This window comes from Sylvia atricapilla, chromosome 1, assembly GCF_009819655.1.
Source record: "Sylvia atricapilla isolate bSylAtr1 chromosome 1, bSylAtr1.pri, whole genome shotgun sequence".
Classification (NCBI taxonomy): Eukaryota; Metazoa; Chordata; class Aves; order Passeriformes; family Sylviidae; genus Sylvia; species Sylvia atricapilla.
This window is the reverse complement of record NC_089140.1, coordinates 132808654-132836516: the sequence shown is the minus strand read 5'-3', so window position 1 is coordinate 132836516 and position 27863 is coordinate 132808654. Positions and strand designations below refer to the sequence as shown.

At 39.5% G+C, this 27863-nt stretch overlaps 1 protein-coding gene across 3 annotated transcripts in view; it reads right to left on the bottom strand.

Moving 5' to 3' along the window:
- Positions 1–1535: 1535 nt before the first annotated feature.
- Positions 1536–27863, bottom strand: part of BAALC (BAALC binder of MAP3K1 and KLF4) — a 31441-nt gene continuing 5113 nt past the window's right edge. Inside the window, exons 2-4 of one of the 3 annotated variants that reach the window (XM_066334463.1) lie at positions 15158–15327; positions 9960–10079; positions 1632–1718 (exon numbers count right to left, since the gene is read on the bottom strand). In XM_066334463.1, coding sequence (XP_066190560.1) covers positions 9975–10079; positions 15158–15327 — 275 coding nt within the window. In that variant the 3' untranslated portion in view covers positions 1632–1718; positions 9960–9974. Of the gene's footprint in view, positions 1719–9761; positions 10080–15157; positions 15328–27863 lie in introns of those variants that run through there. The other 2 variants (XM_066334472.1, XM_066334457.1) reach the window with 2 other exon arrangements.

Sequence of the window (27863 nt, the reverse complement as noted above, 5' to 3'; positions counted from 1 at the left end):
GAGTTTCGATAATTCACAGATATCATTGACTACAACAGACAATTTGAGACATGTACTTTACATGATTGTTGTACAAAGTGTACTGATTTCATGTTTTCATGTGCTTTCATTTCCCTTCTTGGACTTTCTGACATATACCTGAGCATTGATATGTCAACTTAAAGATGAAAGAGGAGGCGAAAAGTCAGAAATTAAAACTTCAGATAGAGAAGAAAGGCCAGGAGCCAGTGGGGGAGGGACAGAGGGGGAGGATTCTCCCCTGCATAGGGATGAGAAGCAGAGGAGAAAGGCCAGAAGGCTCTTTGCTTCTCTGAGAAGAGTGTACAGGATGCTGGGTGAGAGTTTACTTGCTGGATAAGGATGGAAATTATAAAGCGCAGCTGTGGGCAATTGCTAAGGATCTTACAAAGCATCCAAAATGGCAAAGCAAAGCAAAAATGTGGCATATATGCAAAAAGGGAAGCCTGAGATACCAGGTGGGATTTATGCCTCTCTGTGACACAGGCACCCTAACCCACTCTTCTTAGAGCACTGGGTCATAAAGGCCTGTGGTCTTGTTTGGGAAATATGGCAGAGAAGTATCCATAAAATATTCCCTATAACAAAGAGAAAGTGAAAGGCACTCATGCCATCTCCTGGATCCTAGAGACCTTCTGAGACAAAGATACGCTTAGGATTCATGGGAAACTTCTCAGGCCTCCCTTGCCAACAGCAGCCTAATCTTCATCATTGTCCTCAGAGGATCCAAACTGCCCTTGAGTGATAGAGATGTCCCTGTCTCATTCCATGGAGACATTCGTGTGGATGATGTGATACCCTTGTCCTGCAACAGAACACAATTTAGAGCCTCCCAGTAGCAAGGGACAATGACATAGCAATGGATAACTGCTCATTGTTGTATTTAACTAAGTCCAACTCAGGGGTTTAATTTTAGTTCTTCACTGCAATAAGTCACATTTCTACCTGTGCTGGGCCATATAGGCAGAAAAACCACAGTGAATCACCCTGTGTCACCAGCTGTCACCTCATGCACTGATGATCCTTTACTCAAACTTTCAGGCAGTTTAAGAACCATCCAAAAGGTTCAATTTGGGTCATGATATGCTGGAAGTACGGATTCTCCTGGAACATTGTTTTTCCAGGTTGCACTCAGTGGTAAGTTTGGAACTATATTCTATGTCTGGTCTAATTTCAGAGTGGTATCACTCTGTAGAACCAATCCTTTCATGGTGAAAAGTGAAGATAGGCACAACAATCCCAGTGCAGAGGCCAGAGGTCTGCTGAGCAGCAAGATGGAGAGGCTGATCATGGCTAGGACCTACTCCAGACCTAAGGATACTGACAACACTTAAGGGAATAGGCCAACCAATCCATGTAAAGAGGAGCACAGACATGCAGTGATGGCAACCATGTTTACAGAGGTCAGAGAGAGAAAGAAATTCCATACCAAAGGTGTTGTAATACCTGGGACCCTTTTAAAACGCCCATAGAGCAAAATCAATAGATAAGTAAAAAATCAGTTTAACTCACCCAATTCAATTTCTCATGGAAATGCAATTGGAATAATGTTACTAGAATTTGTCAATCTGGCCCTTGGATTCTTAAATCCTTCATAAATTCAATTGTCTTTGTGCATTAGATGTCACAACAGCTAGCATAAGTACTTAGAAACTTCATTCTTCACCACTCAAGCAGTTATTTGCTCTGGAACAAAGGGACTGAAGTTGAATAACGGACAAAGACAGCACTTTTTTTCTATTCTCCTCTTTGCACTCAGATTATAATGAACATCATAATGAGGATCAATATAATATAATACAATATAGTGATTATTAATCATTATATTTTGCACCAAAATAATTCAACTTCCTTAGAAAAACTCAGGTGAAACTGTTTAAGCAAGTGTTGAGGAGTAATTTATTCTAAAAAACAGATACTAACAATTTTAATAGAAATTAATAACAAGTTCTGTTATATCAAAATTTTTGATGTATTCATTGATTTACACAGATATAACAAGAGCAATGATTTTATCCAATGGACCGACATCCCGTAATTTCGTAATTTGTGTATTTCTCTTGTTCCATTCTCCTCTCTGTGCCTTTTCTGGCACGATATACATGTTTCTGCATTTCTGCCAATTGCATTGTGTCTTTTTCTCAGCCACTAGCAAATACAAGGGTTCTGCACTCCTGGGAATAAAGTGAATAATTTAGCTAAGCTTTTGTTAGAGCTCTACAAGAACTGAGTGAGTGAAACTGTTGAATGCCAGGAACGAGTTCTCAAATTACTACTAATTTGGAAGAATCTAAAGTTGCTTTATATTCAGGACCTCTAGCTGTGTCAGTTGAAGTGCTGGTTTTAACCTGTTTTTGAATTTGAAAGCAATAAAAAAGGGAAGAAAATCAAACCTGCATTACTAGAGCTTTCTACTTTCATACTAATTTGTGGTAAAGTAACATGGTTTCTTCTACACTGTGGTCTATTGTAGGAGAACAGCAGCAGCATAATCCATGTTGAATGAATGAAGCCAGAGGCTCACTAATGAACACAGAAAAGTATTTTTTTGTTGTTTTAAAAATGTTTATAAAATATTGTCTAAAATTATAGAAAAGTTATTTTTTTGTTATATAAAATTATATAAGCAAAACTGTAGGAAAAGCAACAAACCCACTGATTTGAGGCCAGAGTTACATTCTGTTATATCACAATGCCAATATAAAGTATATAGAGTGTCCAAGCCATACTCACTTTAAGGCTTTTAGGCTAACAACACAGGCAATGTGGTATGCAATGGCCTTGGCAATAATGAAAACCAGTGTCTCTTGAATAAAAAATTTACCTTTGCTACGTGCAACCAAAATGGTCAGTTAATGGATGGAGAAAGATGTCACGTAGACCTAACCCCACAGAGTTTCAAACTATTTAGATATATGGAAGAAAATCATAGAACATAAAAAATTTATTCTAAATTGCACTGGTGTAACTAAGCAAAGCTTAAATTTGTCTGTCATGTGAAGATGGAAATCATTACTTCTTTTGATCTCAAAGACATCCCAAATACCCAGCAGAGGTGGAAGGTGCTATTACTTTTCTAAGGGTACGAGAGACAGTCCAAGAGCACTGTTGAGATCTATTTTAATATATTACACATCAAAAAAATAGTGGTCACCTGGACTTGCTTAAGCAAATCTCCAACAGGTTCTTGAGAGCACAGAAATATATCTAAGTGCCACTGACTGTTCAAGTATGTGGGATAAACCCCACATGAATCTGAAGAGAAACAGTCCAAAGAACTGGGTAGACATAAATGAGGATATCCTGAGCTAATAAGAAAAGATCATAAATTTGCAGCTGGAGAGATCCTGGACCAGCACAGTTTTATTGCAGAGGGAACTGGTTGTTTTGTTCCTGTGTGTTCACCTGGAGTGCACATGCAAATGTGCCATGTGTGCAGCGCAAATGGCCTGGGACTAGGATCCAGGAGCAGGTATTGGAACTAAGGGATTTAGCAGCATAAATTCACCCTGTGATAAAAATACATTTGTAACATGAAATACCAGCAAGATAATATTAGACCGAAATTAAAAATACCTATATGGTGAAGGCATAAGAAACTGTTTCTCACCATGGATGCAAGTAATTAATACATTGTAAGAAAAGACAGCATGCAGATGGATGAGCAGCAACGATGACTGCAATTTCATGCTGCAAAAAAAAAAAAAAAGAATCTATATACCAGTATATATTCTGGAAGTTATTCTGTTGTATTTGTTAATACTTTCTCTAAATTATTGAAAGATATAAGGCACAGACCATGGACAGAAAATCCTCATGAGATACGAAATCCAAGCTAGAGCAGGAATGGGTGTAAAGTGTTTGCCTCCACAATGATTTTAAACATGTTAGTTCATCTGAAAGAGAGTTTTCAATCAGAAATATGAATAATGAGTATCATTTGCATAGGACACTATACATGACATTAATACTGAACTTCCTACATCCCAGAGATGATGATACTGCTTGGGTGGAGTTGTGGATGTTCAGTGAGTTAATGAGAATTAATTTTGCCCCTGTGCTTGGCAGCTGTGATCATGAGCTTTAGTTTTGCTAGGTCCATGTCTGAATTAGTAAAATTATGCTCTCAATAACATAATAATGTGTCTACTAATGTGCTGCAAAAAAAAATGTCATATTGATATCTGAATAAAGTGGAAAAAAATTCTAGAAGGGAACTAATTTGAGGGCAAAAGAGATGCTACTGCATTGCAGAAGGGCTGTTTTAGGGACTTGGACAGGCCACAACACCCAACATTTTAGGTTCAAATCAGTCCTTGAGTCAGGCAAACTGAACATTAAGCCACTTACTAAGTGTGACCTGGAAAGTTCTACCTGCCTTGCATGGACAAGCCCAATATTTAACTTCCTGGTAAAACCAGATACAGATGAACATGAATAATTTCATGCCTTTTGTATTTGACAGCTCTTCATAGCTGATAAAGAATAGGCTGCTGCTTAGCCATGGTGCCTTTTCTTAAGCTGCTTTTTGACTGTGAGCAAACTGTTTTCTCTATCTATGCAGTAATACCCCAGACATGTTTCCCTGTATCCAAACACGTGGGTGTTTTGCAGAGGTTAATGGAAATTAAATTAAAGCTGAATAATACTGATTATAATGCAAGAGTGTGCAAGCAGAGCTAATTAATACAACTAGCAGCATGGCTCAGTCTTGCCCTGTGACACCACTCTCTCTCTCTCAATCCAATTATTTCCTATGCAGGGACCTACAGTGACCTAAAGCTGCTTGTTTTATACCATCTTGAATGGATAGATATACAACAGCATCCCACTTTTTGCACTTAGGACTTAAGTGATATTCAATCTTCCAGAAAGAAATGAAAAGCTACTATATTCTCCCTTTTCTCTTCTTGCTTATGAACAACCAAGTTCTACCATTAGGATTACAGTATTTACTAGACTTTAGTGTTTGCTGAGTTTGTCTGTGCAAGGAGCTGTTGCAAATAAACTTGGATTTTAGTTTACCATTAGTTTACCACAGGGCAGAATAATGGCTTTTTACTGTGGATAGTATGCACAGGCTACCTGAAAAAAAAAAAAAAAAAAAAAAAAAAAGCCTTGAAAATCAGACTGAAGATCTGAAAACAGGAGAGTGGCAACAGGACAGAATGAGATCTTGCATCCCTGCATCTTAGAGTGCACCTTAATTCCTGTTAGCCCCTTTTACACATGCTTCACTGGGCCAATCTGGAAAGGAGGCACCTGAGAAGTCACTGGTGCAATGAGGGATGCTTGGTCTGAGAGCAATGAAGGTTTTAGTTTTGAAACACTGCAGTATATTGAGTTCTTCAAAATATTTGCCTCACTACGAAAGGAAGAGTACTGTGGACACACTGTGTACACATTATTGTAGCTCATGTAACACCTCCTAAGCACTAATTTTAGAAATGCCATCTCAGCACATATTCCCCAGAGGCACAGTGGAATAGAGTCCATTAAATTTAAGCTTTGGGGGCTTTGCTTGCAACAAGAACCAACCCCCTCTCCCCCCCTGTTGTTTCTTGCACCAAGAAAGGCTCCACTTGCAAGGTACTGTCTGATCCCAGATTTTGATGTATCCTGTTTGCAGGGTTCCCATGGGCCGTTACACGCCTGACTGCTGGACTATGTCTTCCTTGTGCCCCTGAATCCTTTTAATTTTTGGCACATCTGAAAGCCATTCCTTTGATACTATTCTTCCTTTTCCACAGGAAAGAAACCAGTTGTTGTGTCAGCATCCTGGCCAGGAATCAAAGAGAAAAAGCTACTTGTCAGGCAACACCCGGGGCACAGACAATTAGGATGGGGATGATATTTCAGCAACAGCCTTTCTGGTAGTAAAGAAAAATGTAATGAAAATTTTGTGCAATTTTGGAAAAAAAAAAAAAGAAGTGTCATCTGTAAAAGTTTTGAGTTTATTTCTGTGGAAGAAGTAAAACAGCACTACAGCTACTTTTCCATCCTGTTCAGACAGGAATAACAGTTTTTATTTTTTTTTTTTTTACCTATGTATTCTAGTTGCCTCATGGCATCTTACTAGAGAAAGTGTCTCAGGTTTCCAGTGTCTTCCACTTTAGCTGTGACAGCAACAACAAACTATCCAATTTATAATTACAGAGGTACAATTGTATTTTGACCTCATAATCCCTCTTTGGCAAATACATCGATTTCTTATGGGAATATATGTATTTTACCTTCTTTCATATGACCAAACAGTCCATGAGCCACAACCTGAGGACATCAGATACAGAAATATTCTGATTCCATGAATAGCAGATGTGGGAACCATTCATTATACTTTTGCACTCTTTGATCTCAGCTTTAAAAGCTAACCCAACCACAAACACAGGAATGTGAAACACATGGAGTAATAAACAGACATTTAAAAATTTTTCTTTATTTTCATTTTCAAATTTAAGGTCAATCTTCATTAATTTGCAGAGTACAAAAATGTTCCCATTAGCCTAGTTCGAATTTAGATGTGTTTGTAAATAAAACTAAGCCTGCTTTTTCAAATACCATTTCTGTGAATAAATTATATAGCTCATCCTTTTGTAAGGCATGTAAAACAGATTTCGGTTCAAACATTAAAATATTTCACACTTGGTATCAGAATTACAAACAGAAATTAAAGGTTCTCAAAAAAATGTGCCTGAACTGCAGAAGTACACACTAAAGACATTACAATATACACATGCAGAGACATGCACAAATAAATATCTACGTATATGAACATACTGGGAAGATCAAAAATACCTGTGTCCTGGTTTTATGAAATCTTAGTCATTTAACTAACAAGAATGCATGTTTAACGCAGTACTCATATATTGCTTACACAATAATTATAGTTTCCTATTTATGTCAGTACAAAATCATTTCAGTCACAAAATCAATTCAGTAAAATTGCGTGTCTTCCAGTCAATGTCCTACAGTGATGCTGAAATGATGACATACATTAAGGAATCATAAGGCAAAAGAGGAAGGAATAGTGCAAGATAAAGCAGCACTGACCCTTTGAGAATATTAATTTGCCACATGATGAATTAGTAACTGTAAATCTTGTTTCTTATTTAGACAATATCCTCTTTCTTTTGAATGATTCCATTTCTCACATAGTGGAAGAAGATCAAGATATATAGGAAAATCCTATGTATATATTGTGTTGGAATTGTGGAAACATAACAAATGTCCTTTCTGTTTAAAACCTGAACCTAGATAAATCATAAGAACTTACCATATGTTGGCAAATCACTCCAGCAGAAAGTGTGTTGTTTCAGTGCACCTGAAGAAATCTTCATGTACAGCCAAGGGACGTCAAACAAATTAGGTGGCAATGTCTTTTTGGGGAAAATTACATTTCAAAAATCCTGGCATTCAAGACAGAGATGCTCACAAGTCCTTTATCTAAAAGTCCATGACTTTTTACATAGTTATTTTATTTGGTGTCTTTGAGCCATTTATATCTGAAAGGCAATGCTCAAAGAACAGACCCTGTAAATAAGATCCTGTAAAGAAGGCCACCTGGAGTGAAAATGTCCAGATGACTCTTTAGGCTTGCTTCTTCCACTGAAACCAGCATGGGAATCCACTGTGAGGACTTTAAATTGTCTAAAGTGACATAGACTACATTCTGTCACCCTAATTATACAGTGTGGTGCATTATTTTATAAACAAATTGGTTGTTTCTACTGGTGGTTATCTAGTAGAAGGAAAGTAAATGTAAGTATATCCCAATCTGTGTACAAAGGCAAGATCCACATCTCCACAACACGCTCTTAATTTTATTAAGGTCATTGGAAGTTTGCACATCAAACACTAAGAAGCCACCTAGGACAAAATGTTATTCATTTTTAGTTACTGCCTAATGAATAAGAACAGCAACGTATTACATGAGGAGTGTGTATAAAATTGCTTGTTACTAAACATGGCTTTTACCACAGAAGTTTGGATCCCATCTTTGAATGTTATAAAGTTAAATTTCAGGATATAAACAAGTTTAGGGGATCTTGGAGTGGCTCAGGAACATTACCACGAGCAGTCCAGGGCAGGCAGCATCCACCACTCTGCAGCTGCCACCCTGATGGGGGATGTGGTCTGCATGAGCAAGGTCTGTGCTGCTGCCCAGAAAATTGTGTACCAAGGCCATCTCCTGCAAACCAGCCTGTCACATCTCATGCTCGGAATACAAGGTTTAAGAGCTGCCTCCCTGATGGCTGCTGGCATGAGCCAGGGCTGCTTCATGTGCCATGCGGCTCATGGGCTTCCAGTTCTGTGGTGTGACCCAAGCTGTCTGACACAAGTGGCCAGCACATCATCACTAAATAATTTATTAGCTAATAAATAATCACACTGCCAGGACTCCTTTGTTCTTCCATCTACTCACTCTAATGTGGTATCCACCCAAGGCCACAATCTCTGGAACAGCTTCTTACACAGCAAACCTCTTTTGCCTTCCTTCAGAATCCTTTTTACCCTTAAACACATCAGGATCATTATTCACTTTCTATAGCTTTCTTGTATCATACAAGTTTATACTGCACTGTCTCTGCCAGAAAATCCTTTTAAAATATGCTATGGTATGCAAAATATTGGCTCTAACTCTGGATTCCAGTTTGCCTTTTTGTTGGAGTAATTAAGGAACAATTCCTATTGCATAGGCTTGTTGTACAGCAATCAAAGTAACTTGAACACCTAAGCAGCAAGCTATTAAAATGGTCCTAAAACAAAATAAACTAGGGTTCAGTTCACAATCCTATTCATACTTGTTTGTCTGTTTTGGGTAGTTTTTAAATGGCCCTTTAAGAATACTAATATACATCCATATATATACACATACATATATATATATGGCTGATAGGAGAGGCAAATAAATTTACCTCTTTTATCTTCATAAACATGCAAACTCACAGAGAATATATATTATTATTTCCATATTAAGAGGTAATAAATTAATGCCTAGACTTGACTATATTGAACATTTGTATTCCTTTTAGATATGTATTTATGATAATCATGGAGTACTGCAGTATAGGATTCTCACAATGTATTAAATAAGTTCTGCACAGTGAATTAATTGTATCTTATCAGAGAAAGTTAATTTTTTGAACTGGCATTAGAATATTACTTTAAAAATTGTGGTTATTTTCATGTAATGTTAATGTTAACTTTTTTCCAAGTCAGACTAGACTTCAACATAATCAAAGGGGCATTTATAAAACAACCAAGTAGCCATAACTCTACTTACCAGTTAAGACTAGGACCTTCAAGTAAGGCTGATCAATATGAAATATTGATACTGTTTTTAGGACCAAAATTATATCAATACGAACAATAAATTAAAACTAAGTAATTGAAAATTTAATATATAAAAATGTTACTCTATGACTTAACTATATATAACCAGTATACACAGCTGGAAAAAGATTTAGTGGAAGAGTAGACTTTAGTCTCACTTTTTTGAGATATCCGGGTTTGCATTTTAAAACATGTGAGTGCTTTAAATTAACTCTGTGGGTTTGAATGTGCACACTCAAAACTCCCTTATGACTAAAAATGCAGATTCATTTGTTCATTTCCTGGTTTTAATTGGGATGAGCTGTACCCCTTATTATCCAGACTCATCTTAATAGCAATGCAAAACAGGACATGCACAAGGGATAACACAGAAGTTAGTAAAAAACAAATGTCATGAATTTCTGTGTGTGTGTCTGTGTAGTGCCACTGCTTTAGACAAACAGTGTCTGAAGATCCTACAGTGCTTGCAGCTGGTTTCCACAAGACCTGCTTCTGGAGGCACTCAGTTGCAGCTTCCTGCTGTATTCAACCTGGAACACCTAGAGATCTTCATGTCTTCAGTGACTGACATTTAAAGTGCAGTGAAGCTGTGTTAAGTCCATCCTCACCTGCCATTTTCTTCTTTAATTGGCACAATTCTTTGTTTTCCTTCTGTCACTTTGTCTGATGCCTTTTGTAACATTAATGGCGACTTCTTGTGTGGACATTTTCTGTGTGTCCCATTTACTCTGTGAGAGTTTTAAACAGTACAGTGAGTTCTACAATGACAACAGAAAGAGTAATTGATAATTAACCCCTAATTTACAAAAACAGTTCTGCTTAATAAACAGAATGTCTCCAGCATCCTTCACACGGCCCTGCAATGCAGAGCAACTTCCTTATTCAGTGTGGACACAAGCTTTTATACCTGCTACAAAGGCAATGGATGTCAGTAGGCTTTGGATCAACCTTCTTGACTATAATTATCCTCTCTGCATGTGTATACTATAAAACCAGGGCAAATAAATCTGGTTTTGGTCCAGAAGTAAAAATTAGAGTTTCCTCTTGATGTCACTGAGGGTAGTGCATCACTAGTCTGAGATAGAATTTTCTGTACTTGATTTTATATTTCTAATGTGAAAATATAGTTTTAAAGTAGCACTTACTTCTGTCTGTGTACAAGATCCAAGCACAATATATACCTTTCAGAGCTTCATCAGTTTATTTTCAATATTCAAAAAAGTCAGTCTCTCTGAGTCATGCAAGTGCATCCCTAATTTAAATTCATACTTTTCCATTTCCCAGACTGTCTGCTTGTTGCCATTAGCAATGCACTGTAATGCACAGGAAACTGGATAGGTCTAACAAAGTGTACCCAGATCTGGGCTGATAGAGACACACAGCTGAGTTGGGTGGGTTTGATTATTGCATTGCCAGTGTTCCATGAGACTATTTGTCAGTGTAAGGAATGCCAGGTAAATTAGGCATTATTTACAAGGTAAAACAATGTCTGATGAAGTTCAGACACTGACATAAGTGGAAAGTAGATATATATCTCAGAACAACACCTGGAGTTAATTTTATGCTGTGTATTATTTCACATTTCTGCAGCCTGAATACACCTGCTCCTTTGCTATCTGCTCCCCTAGTGCTACTGTTCATGCAAGTACTTGCCAAAGACTTATTATTGTCAGTCAGGGACATTATCTGGATATCATTTCTTTTTGGGAGAGGTTCCTGACCAACCTATTACCTTCATTGGTATTTGCACTCTTTATTACTGTCTTCATCATCATCCTTTCGTTCTAAATTGTTTTGACATTACCGTCATGAGAGGATGATAAGGTTTCCCAGATACAGTTCGTGTCAAACCTTTTCCCTTTCAACAGCACAAGCTGTACCCCGTCATATCCAAGTATGAAGAGACGAGGCAGATGGCTGCCTTAGATCTGGATGCAGGAGAAAGTGAGAAACAGAGAGGTGACAAGATTTATCCCCTGCTAGCCCACATGCCGATGGCACAACCCAAGTTTTCTGAGAGCACCATGTGCTGCATTGCTGTATTCTATAGCATGTCGGGATAAAAGAAAAACTGTAGTCAATGTGAATGTTAAGGTAAATAAAACTTAAGGTATTCACATTGTGTGCTCATCTTATGGTTCCCTAAACAGTGGAAAAACAGAGATGAAAAATGGCAGGTCAGAGCTGGAGCCTACATTAGATACTACACTTTCTCTCTAGACATACATATTTCTTTTTTGATGACAAGAAATTTAGACAACTTCCTTTCTTATGCACCTGCATTAGATGTGGAGGATAATGTAAATACTTCAGTTATCATCAGAAATTTTCTTTGCACTGACCTGCAACAGCACAGATACATGTTACTGAATGTATCTCAGTTAGAAAATGCAGGAGAATATCTTCAAAGTCATGGGGCCTCAGGGCAGGAACCTACACTTCGCTGAGTATTACCATTACAGTCAACACTCACATTGTCAACAAGTGGGAATTTGTCCATACTTCCTACTAAGTGCAATACAGAAGTAATTTTCCATTCAATTACAAAATTAGACAATTTTCTCAAACAGTAGGACAGGTACACACTGTAATTCTCAATTGTGACCAAGTCCTTTTTAAATTGGATTAATAATTATGTAGTGCTGTTTGACCAACTTCACCAATTAAAATTTCTCTCTGGGCTAGTGGCTATGGCAAGCATTTGGGATTTTCATTTACAGAGTTCCCATGGCTGTTGACGTGGATATTCCTGTGGAATGGGTCCCTGTCCACCTGGAGGTGCAGTATCTCATGAAAAGATACAGCAGTGTCTTTTATGTCACCTGGGAATATCTTTGTACTATAGGAATACAAAAGATAATGATACAAAGGAGGTTCAAAATAAACAGATATGTACTGATGTGTTGTGTGCTGGCAAATGCAAGGTGAAATTCAATCCAAATTCTCTTTTTCATTTGCTCAGACCCCTTGGTTTAAGTATGTGACTCCCAAGGTGGGACAACTTCTTATGGGGGGGTGGGGGTGTAGCAGTTCTGCCACATGCTGTGCTGAGGCACTTTCTGTGGAAAATTGTCAAAAGACAAAGCTCAGCAAGGAGGAGTGCCCACATTGGCAGTAATTCAGCAGAAACCGACTGTGTATGCCTGAGGAGCAGGGACACCAGAGGAGCTTGTTTCATGTCTGAGAGAGGCAAGAAACAAAAGATGGAATTGCACAGAGGTGTTGCAGTCATTCTCTGTTTAAAACAATGAAGCCAATGGGAATTAAGCCAAAGGAATGACCCAAATGGTGACCAAAAGCTTGAACTTGAAATACATATTTCTTTTCACGCCCCACATGTGCTAACAAAGTAAAAACTGTACAATCTTTCCATGTATGTAAAGTCACTCAAACTCCATTTAAGCGTGAAATTATGTCAAGTGAATTTTTTTCCCCCATCCTCAAAGAAAACAATATAAATATGACTTAACAGGGGAGGGAGGTCAGAGGAGGCTCTACCTTTGTGTTCTGGGATGGTCAACAGGCAACCTGGGGACCCTGTCTCTCTCCTCCCCCATGGGGACACCTGTCAGGTAAGTTTTATTTCACAGTAATACCATTGCTTATGTATTCTGATATCAGTGCATTTATCAACAGCCATTTGTGGACCTTACTCTGTCCAACAGGCAAGAAATTGCACTATTTGTGGATGTGGAGTCTTACTGAATTTGCCCAGACTTACAGTGCAATGCGTGCCAGTTTTGCATCAGGGGTTGTGGTTGTGACCAGACTTACTGTGCCCCCACACTGTGCCTCTGGCACCTCAGCAGACTCAGAGTGCCAGATTGGTTACTTTAAAATATTGTCTGTGAGGGTCTCCCAGGATCTCAGACAGGCTGAGATAATACTGAGGAAGAAAGGGAAGGTCCCTAGGCCCAGTACATCTACAGAAACACTGAAAGCAAGCAGGGGGTCCCTCTTCTCTGATTTTTATGTGACAGAAGAATTAGTGTAGGCAGCAGGATTGCCATGAATAAACAGTTACAGATGTATGAATGTGCTCGTGCCCAGGCAGGCAAGAAATGGGCCCAAAAATTCTGGGAAGACAAAGCAATTATTTGTGCAGTATTGGAGGCTCACTTATTTTACATGCGAAAGGAAATCAAAGAGTCCTTCTTCCCTCAAATAGATCATATATAGAACATGCTGCTTTGAAATCAGAAAATTGAGTATTAAAGTCATCACTGGCTTTTGAGAGGGAAATAAAAGAAAGATTGGAAACCCAAAAGCAAGCTTATAACTGAGAAAGATGATTTTAAGATTCTACTCGCTTCAGCAGAGCATAGGGAAAGCCAATTATTGGAGAAATTAGGTAGGCAAAAACCATAGCAGAGTGAAACAAAATCTGAGAGAGGAAATAGAGGGCAGAAAACCGACTGAATCGTTACTATCTTTGGAAACTGAGCAGCTGCACAGCACAAACAGTTACTGAAAGAAAAGGAGATAAAGCAGAAACTGGAAGAAAAGGTAAAAATTATACTTAAGAGGACTGCCAATCTAGCCAGCATTGTACAGATAAGAAAACCAGTTGTACACCCTAGAGAATGGTGAAAAAGCCGAGGGGACAGTGGCCACTCACCATTGTCTGCAGGAGACTGAATGCCAGTATTACCCCTTTAACTACTGCTGTGCCAAATTTTGTGGAACTAGCAAAGCAAATTCAGGGAGCATCCTATTCACGGAGGGCAAAGCTAGATGTAAAAGATGTTGTTTATGATTCCACTCTGGGAACACCTCAAGGCTTAATTCATGCTCACCTGGAAGGGAGTGCAATGTCCCTTTGACAGATTCCCACAGGGATATAAACATTCACCCATGACTGCACATTCTGTGGTTACCAAACTTTTACAGTCTCACTCTCCCCAGATGTGAAATTAGATTAAATTGTAGTAACAGGAGATTGCCCTGAAAAAGTAGAAGCAGCAACAACAGCCTGGCAAGCACTCCTCAGAGTAGAAATTGAGGTTGCCCCAGAATGCCAAGGACCATGTAAAAGACTTTATCTGCTATATCTGCAGATAACCCAGCAAACAAGGAAGTCTCTCTTCCCCAACTTTTTACCTAATACCTTATCAAATGAGAAACCAAGGAAGCAGTAAACCAGCCACAATCTGTGGGTTTCTTTAATCTGCAGCAGCTGAGCAGCTGCTATGCAAACAGGGCAGCATAGAAACCTGTAGGTGGCAGGTTGGCAGCTGTGACAGGAGAAGGCTGGTCTTTGGTATAGCCCCAAAGCCTTGTTCTTACAATGTATACAAGGGACACAACACGTAAGTGAGAGGGAAAAGGGGGGAGGATCTGATCCAAAGCCTACTGAAATTATTGAAAAGAAACCCATTGACTTTTTCAAGCTTCATGTCCAGCTTTGAAAGAACCAGGGTTCATGCAGTGCACATATTTTGAGCAGAACAGCAATTAAGGGAAAGCAATTAATGTTCCTTTTCAGATAATTAATCTAAATAGTTTGCATGATGCATGCCACAGGTGGACTGAGTTGGAAAGAAATTATCATGAGGGCTTTTTTGACTGCAGTGTGTGTATTACTTGACTAACAAATGAAACATCAATTCTGTGGCCATTCATGCATGAAGCATTGCCAGATGTGCTCAGCTCTATCATGCCATGGCTGTAGTGCAGCCTGGTACCATTTTCTCCTATATCAAGACATTAAATACAGTTTCATTGCAAAGAGAAATGTTGTCAGAAAAGTAACTTAGACCTGGTTGAGGCTAGTGCTGGTCATTAGGGAACATAATTATACTCATACCTCTGTGGTCCTGAAGCCATTCTGTCTCTGTGTTGTGGTTCCCATGCTCTGGACTACAGGGTTTGCACACTGAGAGCCACAGTTGCTCCTCTTCTCAGTGTTCAGCATTCCAGCTGTGGCTGATGCAGTAGGTACACCTGTGTGAGCCAATTTCCCATCCTCCAGAAGACCTAGTAGGGACACATGGAATTGGGCAATTAATACTGAGTAATTTGCAGCTGGCTCTGGCATCCCTCTATTTTGCCACATTTTGTGATCATGTCAGTGATGCAAGGTATGGTACAGTACCACAGTGAGAACAATCTTGCCACTGTCAATATAAGAAGTTCTTCCTTGTGTGGTGGTGAACCTTGTGTTTTAGTTCATGGTCTTTTCTCCTCATCCTGTCTCTGGGCACCACTGAAAAGAATCTGGTACCATCCTCATGGCATCCACCTTTGAGATATTTGTACGCATTTATGAGATCCCCTCTCAGTCTCCTCTGGACTAAACAGGCCCAGCTCCCTCACCTCTCCTCATAAGAGGGATGCTTCAGACTCCTGATCATCTTTGTGGCCTCTGCTGGACCCTCTCCAGTAGCTCTTTGTCCTTCTTGAACTGAGGAGACCAGAACTGAACATAGGGCTCCACATGTGGCCTCACTAGGGCAGAGTAGAGGTGGAGGATCATTGTTGTAAGTGTGAATTGTTATATTGCACCATTTAGATTTCTTGACTTCTCAGAGAAAAAAACTTAACTTCTCTCATCTGAAACCCTAGTTTCAGCTTCCCTTACTTACTGTCCCTGTTCCTCCTCTCTTTTATGGTGTGCCACGAATATCTCATGTAGGTGGGAAATAATACATTTCAATTACTCTACAGCCTAAAAAAGTAGTAAACGGCGGGGTTTTGTTTTGTTTTGTTTGGAAAAGGATTTGTATCACCTGGTAATACTCATCCACCTCCCTGTGGCATCTTCATCCTCATATTTGACATGATTTGGCCATTTTCCTATGGTCCACTGCTCTGTGAAACATTGGCTCAGAAAACTTGGAAAAGCAGTCAATGAGTGCAGCATATCAGTAGATTTTTGTCACCTGCAGGTCTCCATGGACTCCTCTGCACTCACACACACCTTCTTGCATGACTGAGAGTTGAACTTAAGACCCAGAGAAGGCCCCCTTAAATCTGTTCCAGTTCTGGGAACTGAAGGGGTCAGGTGTGAGTGTGACAGATGAGACAAATATGGATGGAAAGGTTGCTCTGTGCATGGCCTTGCCTTGAATATTTTTTCATTTGAAGTTAAGAAATTTAGAAAATATTTATTTCATGTTGTTTTGTCTATCAGCCATCAAATAAATGAGCAATTTTCTTTCTGCTCTAGCTATGTGGATACACATGCCTTGTACAATATGATATTGGACAGCATAAATGAATTTTCCCATCTTACTGCATTAACAAAAATCAGTTGTCATTTATGGTGAGCACAGAGCACTCAACATCTGGTTGCAACACTGGGTCTGAAATTCAAATACAAGGAGTAAGTGGGATGCATGACTGTTGCTCTCAATTTAGTATTCATCAAAGCTTATTTGGGAAAAGCTTTATGTTAAGAGAGAAACAAAGAAAGCAAATTTACTAACTGGTAATGCAGGTATCAAACCTAGAAAAATTAAGGAGTCACAGACACTAAGTGAGAAAAAAGTATGTGGAAGACCAATGACAAACCATTGCTGTATGAACTGGTGTTGCGTCATCAAAACCTTCTGCATTAATCAGGTAGGAATTCAAGTGCTGTGTTAAAGATATTAAAAAGGAAGCAAAGTCATGAATTATTTTTCAGAAATCTGTAAGAAAAGATGATTTGACAGTCAAAAGCAATATTTGCCAGTATTAGCGAGCAAAGGCAATGATTGAATTCAATGAAGTTTCACCCAAATATTCAAAGCCTTGGTCTTGAAAATATATAATTTTTTGTGAAATTAGAAGGTCTTTAAGATCTCTTCTATTATTCTGTGAATTAAGAAGTCCAAATACAAACTATTCACTGCATTTCCCTGAGCTGTCAGAAGATGGAGGCAGAGTATTCCAAAGACAGTTTAACTTGTAGTGGTGTTAACTAATAATGCTGTCATCTAGTTTTTGATAGAAAAGAATTGAGCTGAATCTGGAAAATATTATATTGTAATTTAATTTTTTAAAAATATTTCTGTCTCTGGAAACTGCCTTTTCTGCTATGTATAAAAACTGATGCTGTTCTTGTGTCTAGGTTTAGATGCGACTTCAGTAGGCAACAGTAAATCTCACCTCTCCTGCATCTCCCAAAATTTCCCACCTACTTATGTTTTAGGTTTTACCTCTTCCTATCCCTCCACAGGGCCAGAGGAGAGGCAAAGAATGACCTGGTGCAGGGCAGTAAGTGGCCCAGACTGATATCACAGACAAAACCCGTTGTCAGGAAGGGAGATGGAGAGGCAATGAGCCACGCGTGAGTCGGGGCTCTCAGCCAGGAGTCCACTGCTTCAGCTTTCAGTGGAGCTCTGAGAACAAGCTTGAGCACAGCTTCCAACAGGCAAACTGCACTAGGAATTACATACTAATTCCATTAATTGAGTCTTTGACATTTCAAACATCCAAATGATGAGTTTTTCCTTCTGTGGAGTCATCCTATGAAATTACTTTCCACCATGTCTCTCTTTGGCCATCTGGCCTCTGACTAAATTGTCTGGTGAAACAGCTGTCAGCTAAAAAGCCATTTTGTTATTAAGTGCAATTGTTCATTTATCAGATTGTGTTGCATCTTTTGGTCTTGCATAGAAAATTTTTTCTTACATAAATCCATTTCCAGAGGCTGATGGAAAATCTTAATCTTGAAAAGGGTATATCTTGTTTATTTTTTCTCTGTTAGTTTGCAGCGGAGCATACTTGCTGCACCCTGCATTTCAGGGGTGTGACTTTTTTTGCAAGACTTGACTAATATAAACCAGGTATCAGTATTTGAGGTCTCCACTATCTCTACTATATTTTTAGATGGATGATCTAGTGGTCACCAATACTAGGAAAAAGAAATTTTTTATTTTATCATGCAATATTTTTGCTATTCTGAAGTTAAGAAACTATTTTAGAATTAATTTTCATTAGCAAATAGATGATTTAGATAGTGGGCAACAGTTTATTGGCTTCAGTGACTTGCTATGTATGAACACCAAGAAGACACTACAGAGTGAATACATAAGCAGTGGTGTTAAGAGCACAAGAATTGTTGGCAATCCATAAAGCAACATCTATTTTATAGACTAGATACATAACACAAAATGATGATTGCAAAACAGAGTTGATGTTAAAAAAAAGGATTAGGAACACAGATGGTTGCTTTTAAAATAGCAAATATTTTTGAATTGCTATTTAGGATTTGCCACAGTACACAAAAATGAAGAGTTAACTCTCTTATGTACTATCTGGAATTTACAAGCCAGCAGGGTGGCAAGACTAAGAGTCTTGCCTCATTGTGGTTTCAAAGCAAACTGCTGAGATATTTATGCCGTCCTCACAGCAGGGGTTTGGTAAATAATCTCCTTATTCTTTCATGGTAGAGCTTAAGTTTACATGAGTATTGTTAAATCACTATAGACATTTAAATGAACGGGTTCGGTAATGTTGTTTTCTTTCTCACCTTCTCTTTCATGGCACCCTTGCCAAAAGTCTGTGGGCCTCTTTAGGCCAGGGGAAACAGCCCATCCCATCTCAATGCTCTGTCAAATACACATATTTTACTTTCAAATGAACCGGTAAGGCTACAATATTCCCAAGGCTCTGTTCCCCAAAGCTGGGTTTCTGGGTGATCATTAAATGCCCAAGAATGTGATGGTGAAGCTCCTCTCAGGAGTGGCTGGTCGGGGTTTGGGGGACTGCCAGGCTGCTCCCTCTGTGGGGAGGAATGGAGGACAAGTGACAGGTATTTTATTGCATGTAATTGGGTTGATTTGTAAGTTCTCTCCCAATGACCACAGGGAGAGCCCCCCTGCAGCAGCCCCATTGCTCACAAGTCCACATCTACCATTCCAGCACACAGTGTGCCCAAGAGTACTTGTCCTCCCATGGCAATATTTACCACTATCTTCCTCTCTGCTTTCTGGATTGTACAGGTATGCTAAGCCTGGCCTTTCTTACCAGGACAATAGAAATCCTTTAGGCTGGAGCTTGGCAAGTGCTTTTTTCAGCAGCAGCAAGGGAAAATGGGTTATTTTAAACTGAAATCAATCCTGAACCTAATTCTTCCCCCAATGATGCAACCAGTCAGACTGGCACAACTTGGAAGGTAGCACAGGAATCAGAAGCAGCTGAAAGCAGCTTAGGTTGGTGTGCTCTCCAACAAAACAAAACAAACATGATAATTTTAAAATTTTGAATGAGTTTTCATAAAGTGTCAGACGGCATCATCTCAATTTTGTAGTTTAGGAGACAGATATTTAAAATTGCAGTCTGAAAAATTGCTCACGGACTTGCAAGCTTATGTCCATTCAAAATGCTTAAATCACGTAGCTCTAAACCTCCCTCCTGCCATTTACATTGGGAGGGAGCTGTCTAAGAAAGCTTTGACAAGGATTATTTCAGTAAATAGGGTGTTCATCACAGAGAAGTCAGTGAAAATGTAAAATACAGAAAGAAAATTTAAGACATTAGACCTGTATTTCTTAGTTTTTCTGGTTTCTTTTATTATAATGACAACAATAATGATAACAAAGCCAAGGATAAACATGGCATACATGCTGCTCTAGTTCTTCATACAGCCTGGTTACACCTAAGAATTCAAATTATTCTTAATAACAGTATTGTACAAATAGGAGAGGAAATTCTTACTCTTAACTCTTTCTAACCAGAGTTTTTAATGAAAAATTTTGTATCACCTTTGTATAAAGATGATGTGAAAAGGGGGAAAGCCACCTGATTTATTCAGTTTGTGAAAATAAAACTGATCTAAAAAGCAGTGTCATGGATTGACATCTGGCACAGAGAGACAGAAAAGAGATCTAAGATCTAATTTTGTAGCCCTTAAATATCGGGACAGCAGGAAACTTCTCAACCACAAATAACACATAGGTAGGTCTGCCTGGACCTCCTGCACAAAAGAGTAAATCTTAGTAAGGTTCAAGAAGACCTGAAAATTTCTGTGACTGATAAAATCAGCAATGCTGGAGTAGCTAATGCTGCCAAGAAGTTTGGGCAGGGTATGGAGCCTTGTAGTAAGGAGACAAAGTTAATCTTATCTAAAAGAATCAACTATTTGTGGAGAAAAGTACTCCATGTGTGTTTGCCACAGTATTCTCCCACTTCACTTTAAAGCAACAGGTAGTGACCAAAACAGAACATGAATTCTGACCCAAATACACTCTAGATCTGACCCAGTGCCCATGAGACCCTGTGCTGTCACGTGTTCTGTTATGGAATAACAAGCATACATTTGTTTAGAGCAGGAGCCTGTTGCTTAGTGTGCTAAATTTATATCTTTGAAACTGACTTAGAGCAAACCAGTAGGGTTCAATTTTCTAGTTTAGCAACACTCCTTTTTATTTATCATTACTGCTATCTCATGCATAATGCATAATATGCTGGTTTAGAAAAAGCCTGCCTTAAAATATGCTGCACTGCAAAGATGGACTCTGAGAAAGCTCTCAGTGAAGACAAATGAAAGGTGTTATCACCACATACAGATGCTTCCAGAGGAAATATATGTTTGCAATCATCACTGAGTTTCTTGCGTTTAATGCCACAGATAATAAGTACAGAAAGCACTGAGACAACTCTTTTCTCTACCTGTTTTTTCTGATTTGAAACTATATATTTTTTGGAAAGCTGTGCATCTTCGGGCCTGAGGGCTAGTGTGTGCTTCTGCTGCAAAAACAAGACATAGCAAGGATCGAATAAAAAAATGAATGGAGTGGAGGCTGTGACAAAAGTCAGGTTTAAGTCATTTCCTCCAAAGCAGTAGCCTCAGGGATGAGTCCAGATGCTCAGGAAATATGCTCTTTTACCTAACAAGAAACAATTTAGAAACTTTCAAGTATAGCAGAGAGTGGGTTTGTGAGCTAGGATAAAGGATCCAGATTTACAGAGGGATGACCTTCTGCAGCAGGAAAATATTATCAGAAACAATGTTTCATGTCAGTAAATACAATAATACAATAAATTTGCTTCCCAGACATTCAGAGAATCCGGAATGATTTCTCTGAACTATAATGTGATATGAATTTTAGACTGTCAAGCAAAATACAACAAACACATTTGCACTTTACACACATTTTGGAGGTCTCTCCAAAGCTGTCTCCAGGCAGGCAGGGCTGAGCCATGCCCAGGCACACCACTGGTGTGGGAAGGAAGCCAGGAGCTCTGTGCCTTCCTCCACACTTGCAGGGGGATGCTTGCAAACAAACTCTCAAGCTGCAAACCTTCATATCACTTGCATGGCCTAAGTTCACAAGTGCATGCAGATGCTAAGTCTTTGCATATTGGTATATTTCAATTTCAAATTGTAATACAGAATCACAGTATAACTGTCTCATAAACAAATTTAACAGTGTTGCAACCATGTCTGTAAATAAAGGTGAATATAAAATTTATATTTTTTCCAAACAGGAAAAGCATGCTGCAACATTCTTTAACAAACGTGTCATCATTTCAAAGCTCCAGACAAAGGGTTCTACACGGAAAATAGACTCCAGAAGATGAATTAAAGGGAATTGGCCTGACCATCAAGGGAAGACACAAAAGGTAAACTTGAGAGAACTGTAATCATGGTGCTAAGCAAAGACTTAATGTCAGAAAGACAATAGAGTTTAATGCATGCAGGTACAAATTTTGGTAACTGGGAAAAGATAGAAGAACCGATTTTTCACTATATTTTGGAATAACCATCATCAACATTTTGGAAGACCTTGACAGCTGAGTACATCTTTTGTCTGGGAAAATAATGGCACAGAATGGATTAAGCAACTAATCAGTACAACATGATGTGCCAGATCACTCCTTCCTCCAAACTGAAAAACTAACACACAAATAACAAAGCTCTGAAGTGCTATTCATAGTATTGGATTTTAGAAGGGAGTATTTGCTTTTCCACATGCAAATATACTGGTTGTGTTTCAGTAAAGCCCATGAAAAATACATGTTAAAAATTACACACTCCATGGACAATACCTTATATCATGGGTCCAAATTATGGCAAATCAGCCTGTTTCCCAAAAGTGCTGTATTTTGACTCAGTTCCTGTCTAAACCCATCCTTAAAATGCCAAGAAAGAAGTTCTCCTTACAGGAGAGCCCTGTGTGAGATGGAAAAAAGTCAGCAGGCTTTAAAAACAGTGGTATCCACCCTGTTCTCACTAGCGGCTTAGAGCTGCAGGTGTTCACATGATTTTTCCCTCTCCTTTACCTGGGCCTTCCTTCTTCTTTGGGATGTGGTAATAAAACACCTCTCATTATGATTTAGATTAATTTCCAACATAGACATGGAAAGCATTACTATCATTCTTATTACCTAGCTAATCATACATGAAATTTTCAGATGAGCAAAATGCATAATTTCAATTAATCACACGGAGGAGCAGTAAAAATATTTAGGCAGACTAAATATGAAAGGTGTTTAAAAGTACATGAAACTTGAGCTGAAATTACTCTTCAGTTTTGCTTACCAAGGTTCAAGAGCTGGAATTGAAGTTAAACATTCCAAGTAGTACATAGCACATTTATTTTAAAAATATAGTGATTGACTACTGGGATAATTTACAAAGTCTTAGGCAAAATGTGAGCCACTGGAAAGCTGTAAATTCAGTCTCAGTGTCCCAAAAGTATGCTCCCTGTGGGAATTAACTCAGGAAAGTCCAGTGGGCTGTATGGCCAGGTGGCATTCCCAGCCTTTCAGTCCATGATCATACAGAAAGGTACTGCTGACTTAACTGGTTCATGGTGTGATTATGATCATAAAGTGGTTTGGCTTTAAGGTATCTGTATGCTTGTGAAAAGGTCATCATTGCCATTTAGTGCTCACCCTAAAATGAAGGCAGTAACTACATTAAAACTTAAGCCATCAGCCATCAACCATCCTCTAGCTAAATCCATTGCATTTTTCCCATCTTTTCCACACACAGTGTAAACACTCAGAAAGCACTCAGGCATCAGCTCTGTGCAAAAGTCAGATATTCATGCTTTTAGTACTGAAAGTGCTTGAAACAATTCTGACAGTCCACTTGGGAAATGCTAGCATTTCACAAAAATGAAAATTGCAACATGAGGACAATATCCAGACAAAATGTACAGAGACAGAAACACAACTATATGCACTGTTAGGAAATCGGTAAAAAAACCCTCAGTCAAAATATTTCAGTCAGTCAATAAAAAAATGGGCTGATTATTTTCCTCTTCAGTAGCTAGCATGCATCTGAACCAGCTAGCCTAAACCTCTCATCTCCCAGGAGAAAGGAGACTCAACATTACTTTGTTTAATCAGCTGCTTAAAATGTTAGGCTCAGCTAAGCAAACAGCAGTGCAGAGGGGCTCAGTGGACTCAGGAAAAACTTAACATTTTAAGTCCTGCCTCACAGTGTCAGGTTGCCCATGCTAATTGGTAAAACACCACTCCTTCATCTACCTCTTTGACTTACTTTTAACCTGTATTTTTCCTAAACAGAACAGAAAAGACATTGTGGCAGTCTAGGGAAGCAGACTGGTATTTCATTTTCTGAAATGTTCAGAAAATAAAATGTATTAGAAAATACATTTCTGATGTATTAGAAAATAAAATTACCTTATTGCATAATTTCTTTGAGTACAGAAAAGGACCAAGCCACTTGTATCATGAGACAGCTGCTGAAAAATGTATGCACTCAGGGTAGAGCCAGAGGGATCTGGTCCTGTCCAGAAAGAGGGCTGCTTGGTAAAAGAGGTCAAAGAGAAAGCCTCACAATAAACTGCTGGCTTTGATCATTCTGTTTCTGAGTCTTAAATATTACAGATTCAATTTAAGGTAAACCCCAACTTTCAATCCTAGATTTCTTTTACCTGCAATCTGTTTTAAACTGCAAGAATATCTGAGGGGAAAAAAGCTGGAACTAGCAATATAAATTCTGTTTCTGTGAAGACATATATTTCTTGAACTGATTACCATTAAAGAAAAGAGATATTTCAGTCACTTCAAAGCTGGATTACTGAAACATGTGCTTAATGTGGAAATTTTGGAAATTTTCGTCAATGAACAACGAGGTAAACTGCACTCTGAACTTTGTTTCCTGTATGCAATACATTGCACTTCTGCTTTGAGATTGGCAGGAATCTTTGCTTAAAACTAATTCAATTTTCAACCAGTTGCTGTGAATTCTACATTCCTAAACTGGAAAATACAGAATTAGAACTGTCTGGAAAGTGTAAATACATTCCTAAGGAAAAAAAAAAAAAAACCCCACAATTTTTAAATGTCCTGAATCAGGATATAAAGGCTGGGATGGGGGAAAGAGTGCTATTTCCACAAGAAGATTAATTTTGCGGAGCAATTTCCTTCTCAGCATCTTGCAAGCAGGATCTGCCATTGACAAAACCACCACTCATGTTTTCTGCTCAAACCCTTTCAGGCACTCTCCCTCTCTCACCATTCCTCCTCCCCACCACCTGCTGCAGAGACAGTGTAAAACCTCTTCCTTTAGTTAATGACAGACCTTTGGCTCTCATTAACTAAGAATACTTTTGCCTTTAAAGATTTCAATGCTACAAAAATGAGTGCTTTTTTTCCACAGGGAAATAATTTGGAGAGATGGTTCCAATTCATCTCTCCTGCAAATCATCTCTATTGATGCTCAACAGCCTTTCTGCTTTCTGGTACTGTGACAGCTGGGAAAGCCTTTCATGTAATTCAAGTACGTGACATTTGTAGTAAATTTACTTTATCAGTTGGTAAATTATTATACCGAGGTAAACTGTGGGTGAACAATCCTAGCAGGTCTGCTTTAGACTGTAGGAAGGGTTTATCAGGACTCTTGGCCACTAACTAAATGGATATTAATCAAAGCCTGAGACGTTTTGTGGGAAGATTATGACAGTTTGGGTTGGCTGACGTTATAACTTTTGCAGTGTTTTGAGATAATCCCAGAGGCAGACAGTAAAATGAAGAGGCTGCTGGGGAAGAAGGAATCATCTGGAGAACCCTGTGCAGCCCCTGCCCTCCCTTCCTGTCACAGGGGTGAGAGGTGGCAGCTCCCACCTGAGACAAGAGAACTGGTCAGGAGGCTTCATGGAGTATCTGAACTACCTACTCTCAAACAAGATTGAAGTTTTTCCAGCAACTGAGTCTAATACATCTCACAGAATAGCAAGCTGAAGGGTCATAATAGAGGAAAATTTCTCATCTCTCAATTATCTTTGACACTTTTGCTTAAGTTCTGCTATCTATGGATGCATCCTCTTTTTATGGCAGTGGGTATTTATTAAAAAACCAATTAATTCAAAACTACTTCCAGAGGTGGTGAGGTAGATTGCTTAGCATGATCTGATGGGCCAAATAAGTATTGGTGCCATTTTTTAACTGAAACATGAAATTAGACAAGTATTACACTATCAAATGACAGCAAAGGTGTCATTCCATATTTGGAATGGAAGAATTAACAGCTAGAGAGTTGGGCTGAAAAATATGGTCATTACAAAAAGTTGTATTTATCATCTGAGTCTGATTTTTCCAATAATTTCAATGCTTTCTTGTGGTGCAATAAATAATACTGGTTTAGGCCAATACTGTCATGGTCTGCTTCTATGCTGAGCAAACCTCAAGTTTATGATGTGCTGGGTTTGCATGGCCTGTGTTTGGTAGCAGGGGGTGGTGCCACAGAGATGGTTTCTGTGAGAAGCTGCTCGAAGCTTCCACCATGTCCAGCAGAGCCAATCCCTGATGGCTCTGAAGATGGATGTGGCACTGGCCGAGGCTGGGTCAATTAGAAATGGATAACACCTCTGGGATAACAGATTTAAGAAGAAAATACAAATAAAGGTTGTAGCGTAGTGGAAATTTTCCTGCCAGAGAGGAGCAGAGTGAGAATATGTGAGAGGAACAACTCTGCAGACCAAGGTCAGCAGAGAAGGAGGGCAGGAGGTGCTCCAGGCACTGGAGCTGAGATTCATGGTGCAGCCAGCCCACGGTGAGGCAGCTGGGCCCCTGCAGCCCATGGAGGTCCAAAGGGATGCACAGATCCACCTCCAGCTCTGGAGGAGACCCACACTGGAGCTATGGATGCCTGGAAGAGGCTGTGACCCTGTGGAAGAGCCGGTGGAGAGAGGGTTCCCCTGCTCCCAGGCTGGAGCAGCCTGCCTTGGAGGACTGCACCCCATGGAAGAGTGACCCACACTGCAGCAGTTTTGGGAGGACGGGTGCCCATGGGATGGACTCATGTTGCAGCAGTTCACAGAGGGCTGTTGCTCATGAGATGGACTCACGTTAAAGAAGTCCATGGAGAACTGTCTCCTGTGGGAGAGATGCTGTGGTGCAGCAGGGGAAGGACTCCTCTCCCTGGGCAGCAGGAGAGGCCTTGGGTGATGAACTGACAATAACCTCTGTTCCCTGCCTCCTTGACCCACTGGGAGAGAAGGAGGTAGAGCTGGGAAGGAGGGAGGGGTGCAGAGAATGTGTTTTCAAAGGAGCTGCCTGGCTCCATGAGATGTGGGGAAAGCTTCTTGCAGCTTCTCACAGAAACCAACTCTGTACCCTGCTCCCCACTATAAAACATTGCCAAACAAACACAATACATTATTATACCCAAGGTCTGCACTAAGATGGAAAGGGAGTTGCTGCAATATGTCTACAGTCCATCAGAGCTGAATAAACTGAAACTCTGAACTGTAATAAGGCTATCTTTTACTGAAACTCTGAACTGTAATAAGGCTATCTCCTGAAAATATCACAGCAGGATCACTGTTACAATTGTTTATTAAACATACTAGATTTTGAAACAGCCCATTAATTAAAGAACAGAAGGAGATAGGAGCACAAACAGATCCTGATACCCCCATGTAATGCACCGATCCCTCTTAACCTCTTGAACTAAAACAGATAGCTAATTACAAATTTTTCTGCAGTTCAATTCACGAAAGATACTCTGCTGCACCGGGTTCTTTATTTACAACCTGATGCTTGCTTATTTATTTCCGCTGAGCGCTTACCTCGGCGCGCACCTGGAGCGGGAGGGAGCGGATGACGGCAGCGGTCCGAGCCCGCAGCAGCGCCTGTTGTCACGGCAACAGCTGGCACAGCCCTCGCTGCCTCTCTGCCGCAAACGATGCAGAACTGACTGTCCAAAACTTCTCTGGGGAAGGTTACCTCTGAAACGCCGCATTTTGCATCCTGAGTCTTGACCCAAGCCTAGCTACAAATGACGAGCCTGGTCCATAAAAGGTCCTGGAGCTGTCAGCGACCAGGAAACTGTGGAGCAGCAGCATGAGCCAGGCATTTAACCCCAGAGAGCAGAGCAAGAATCATTCATAAACACACAAGCATATTAGGGCAGTTATGCAAGATAAACTGTTAGCCTGCCAGATGGCTAGACAGTGATAAAATTACTCCTGCATTCCTCTGATTTTCTCTATTTGTTTTACAAAGCGCTCGATTGCCCTCCCATTTCACAGCTATTCTGCAAACGTCTCCACTGATCGTAAATTGCAGGTTTCATTCCTGGCAGACCACTTACTGCAGTTATGTTT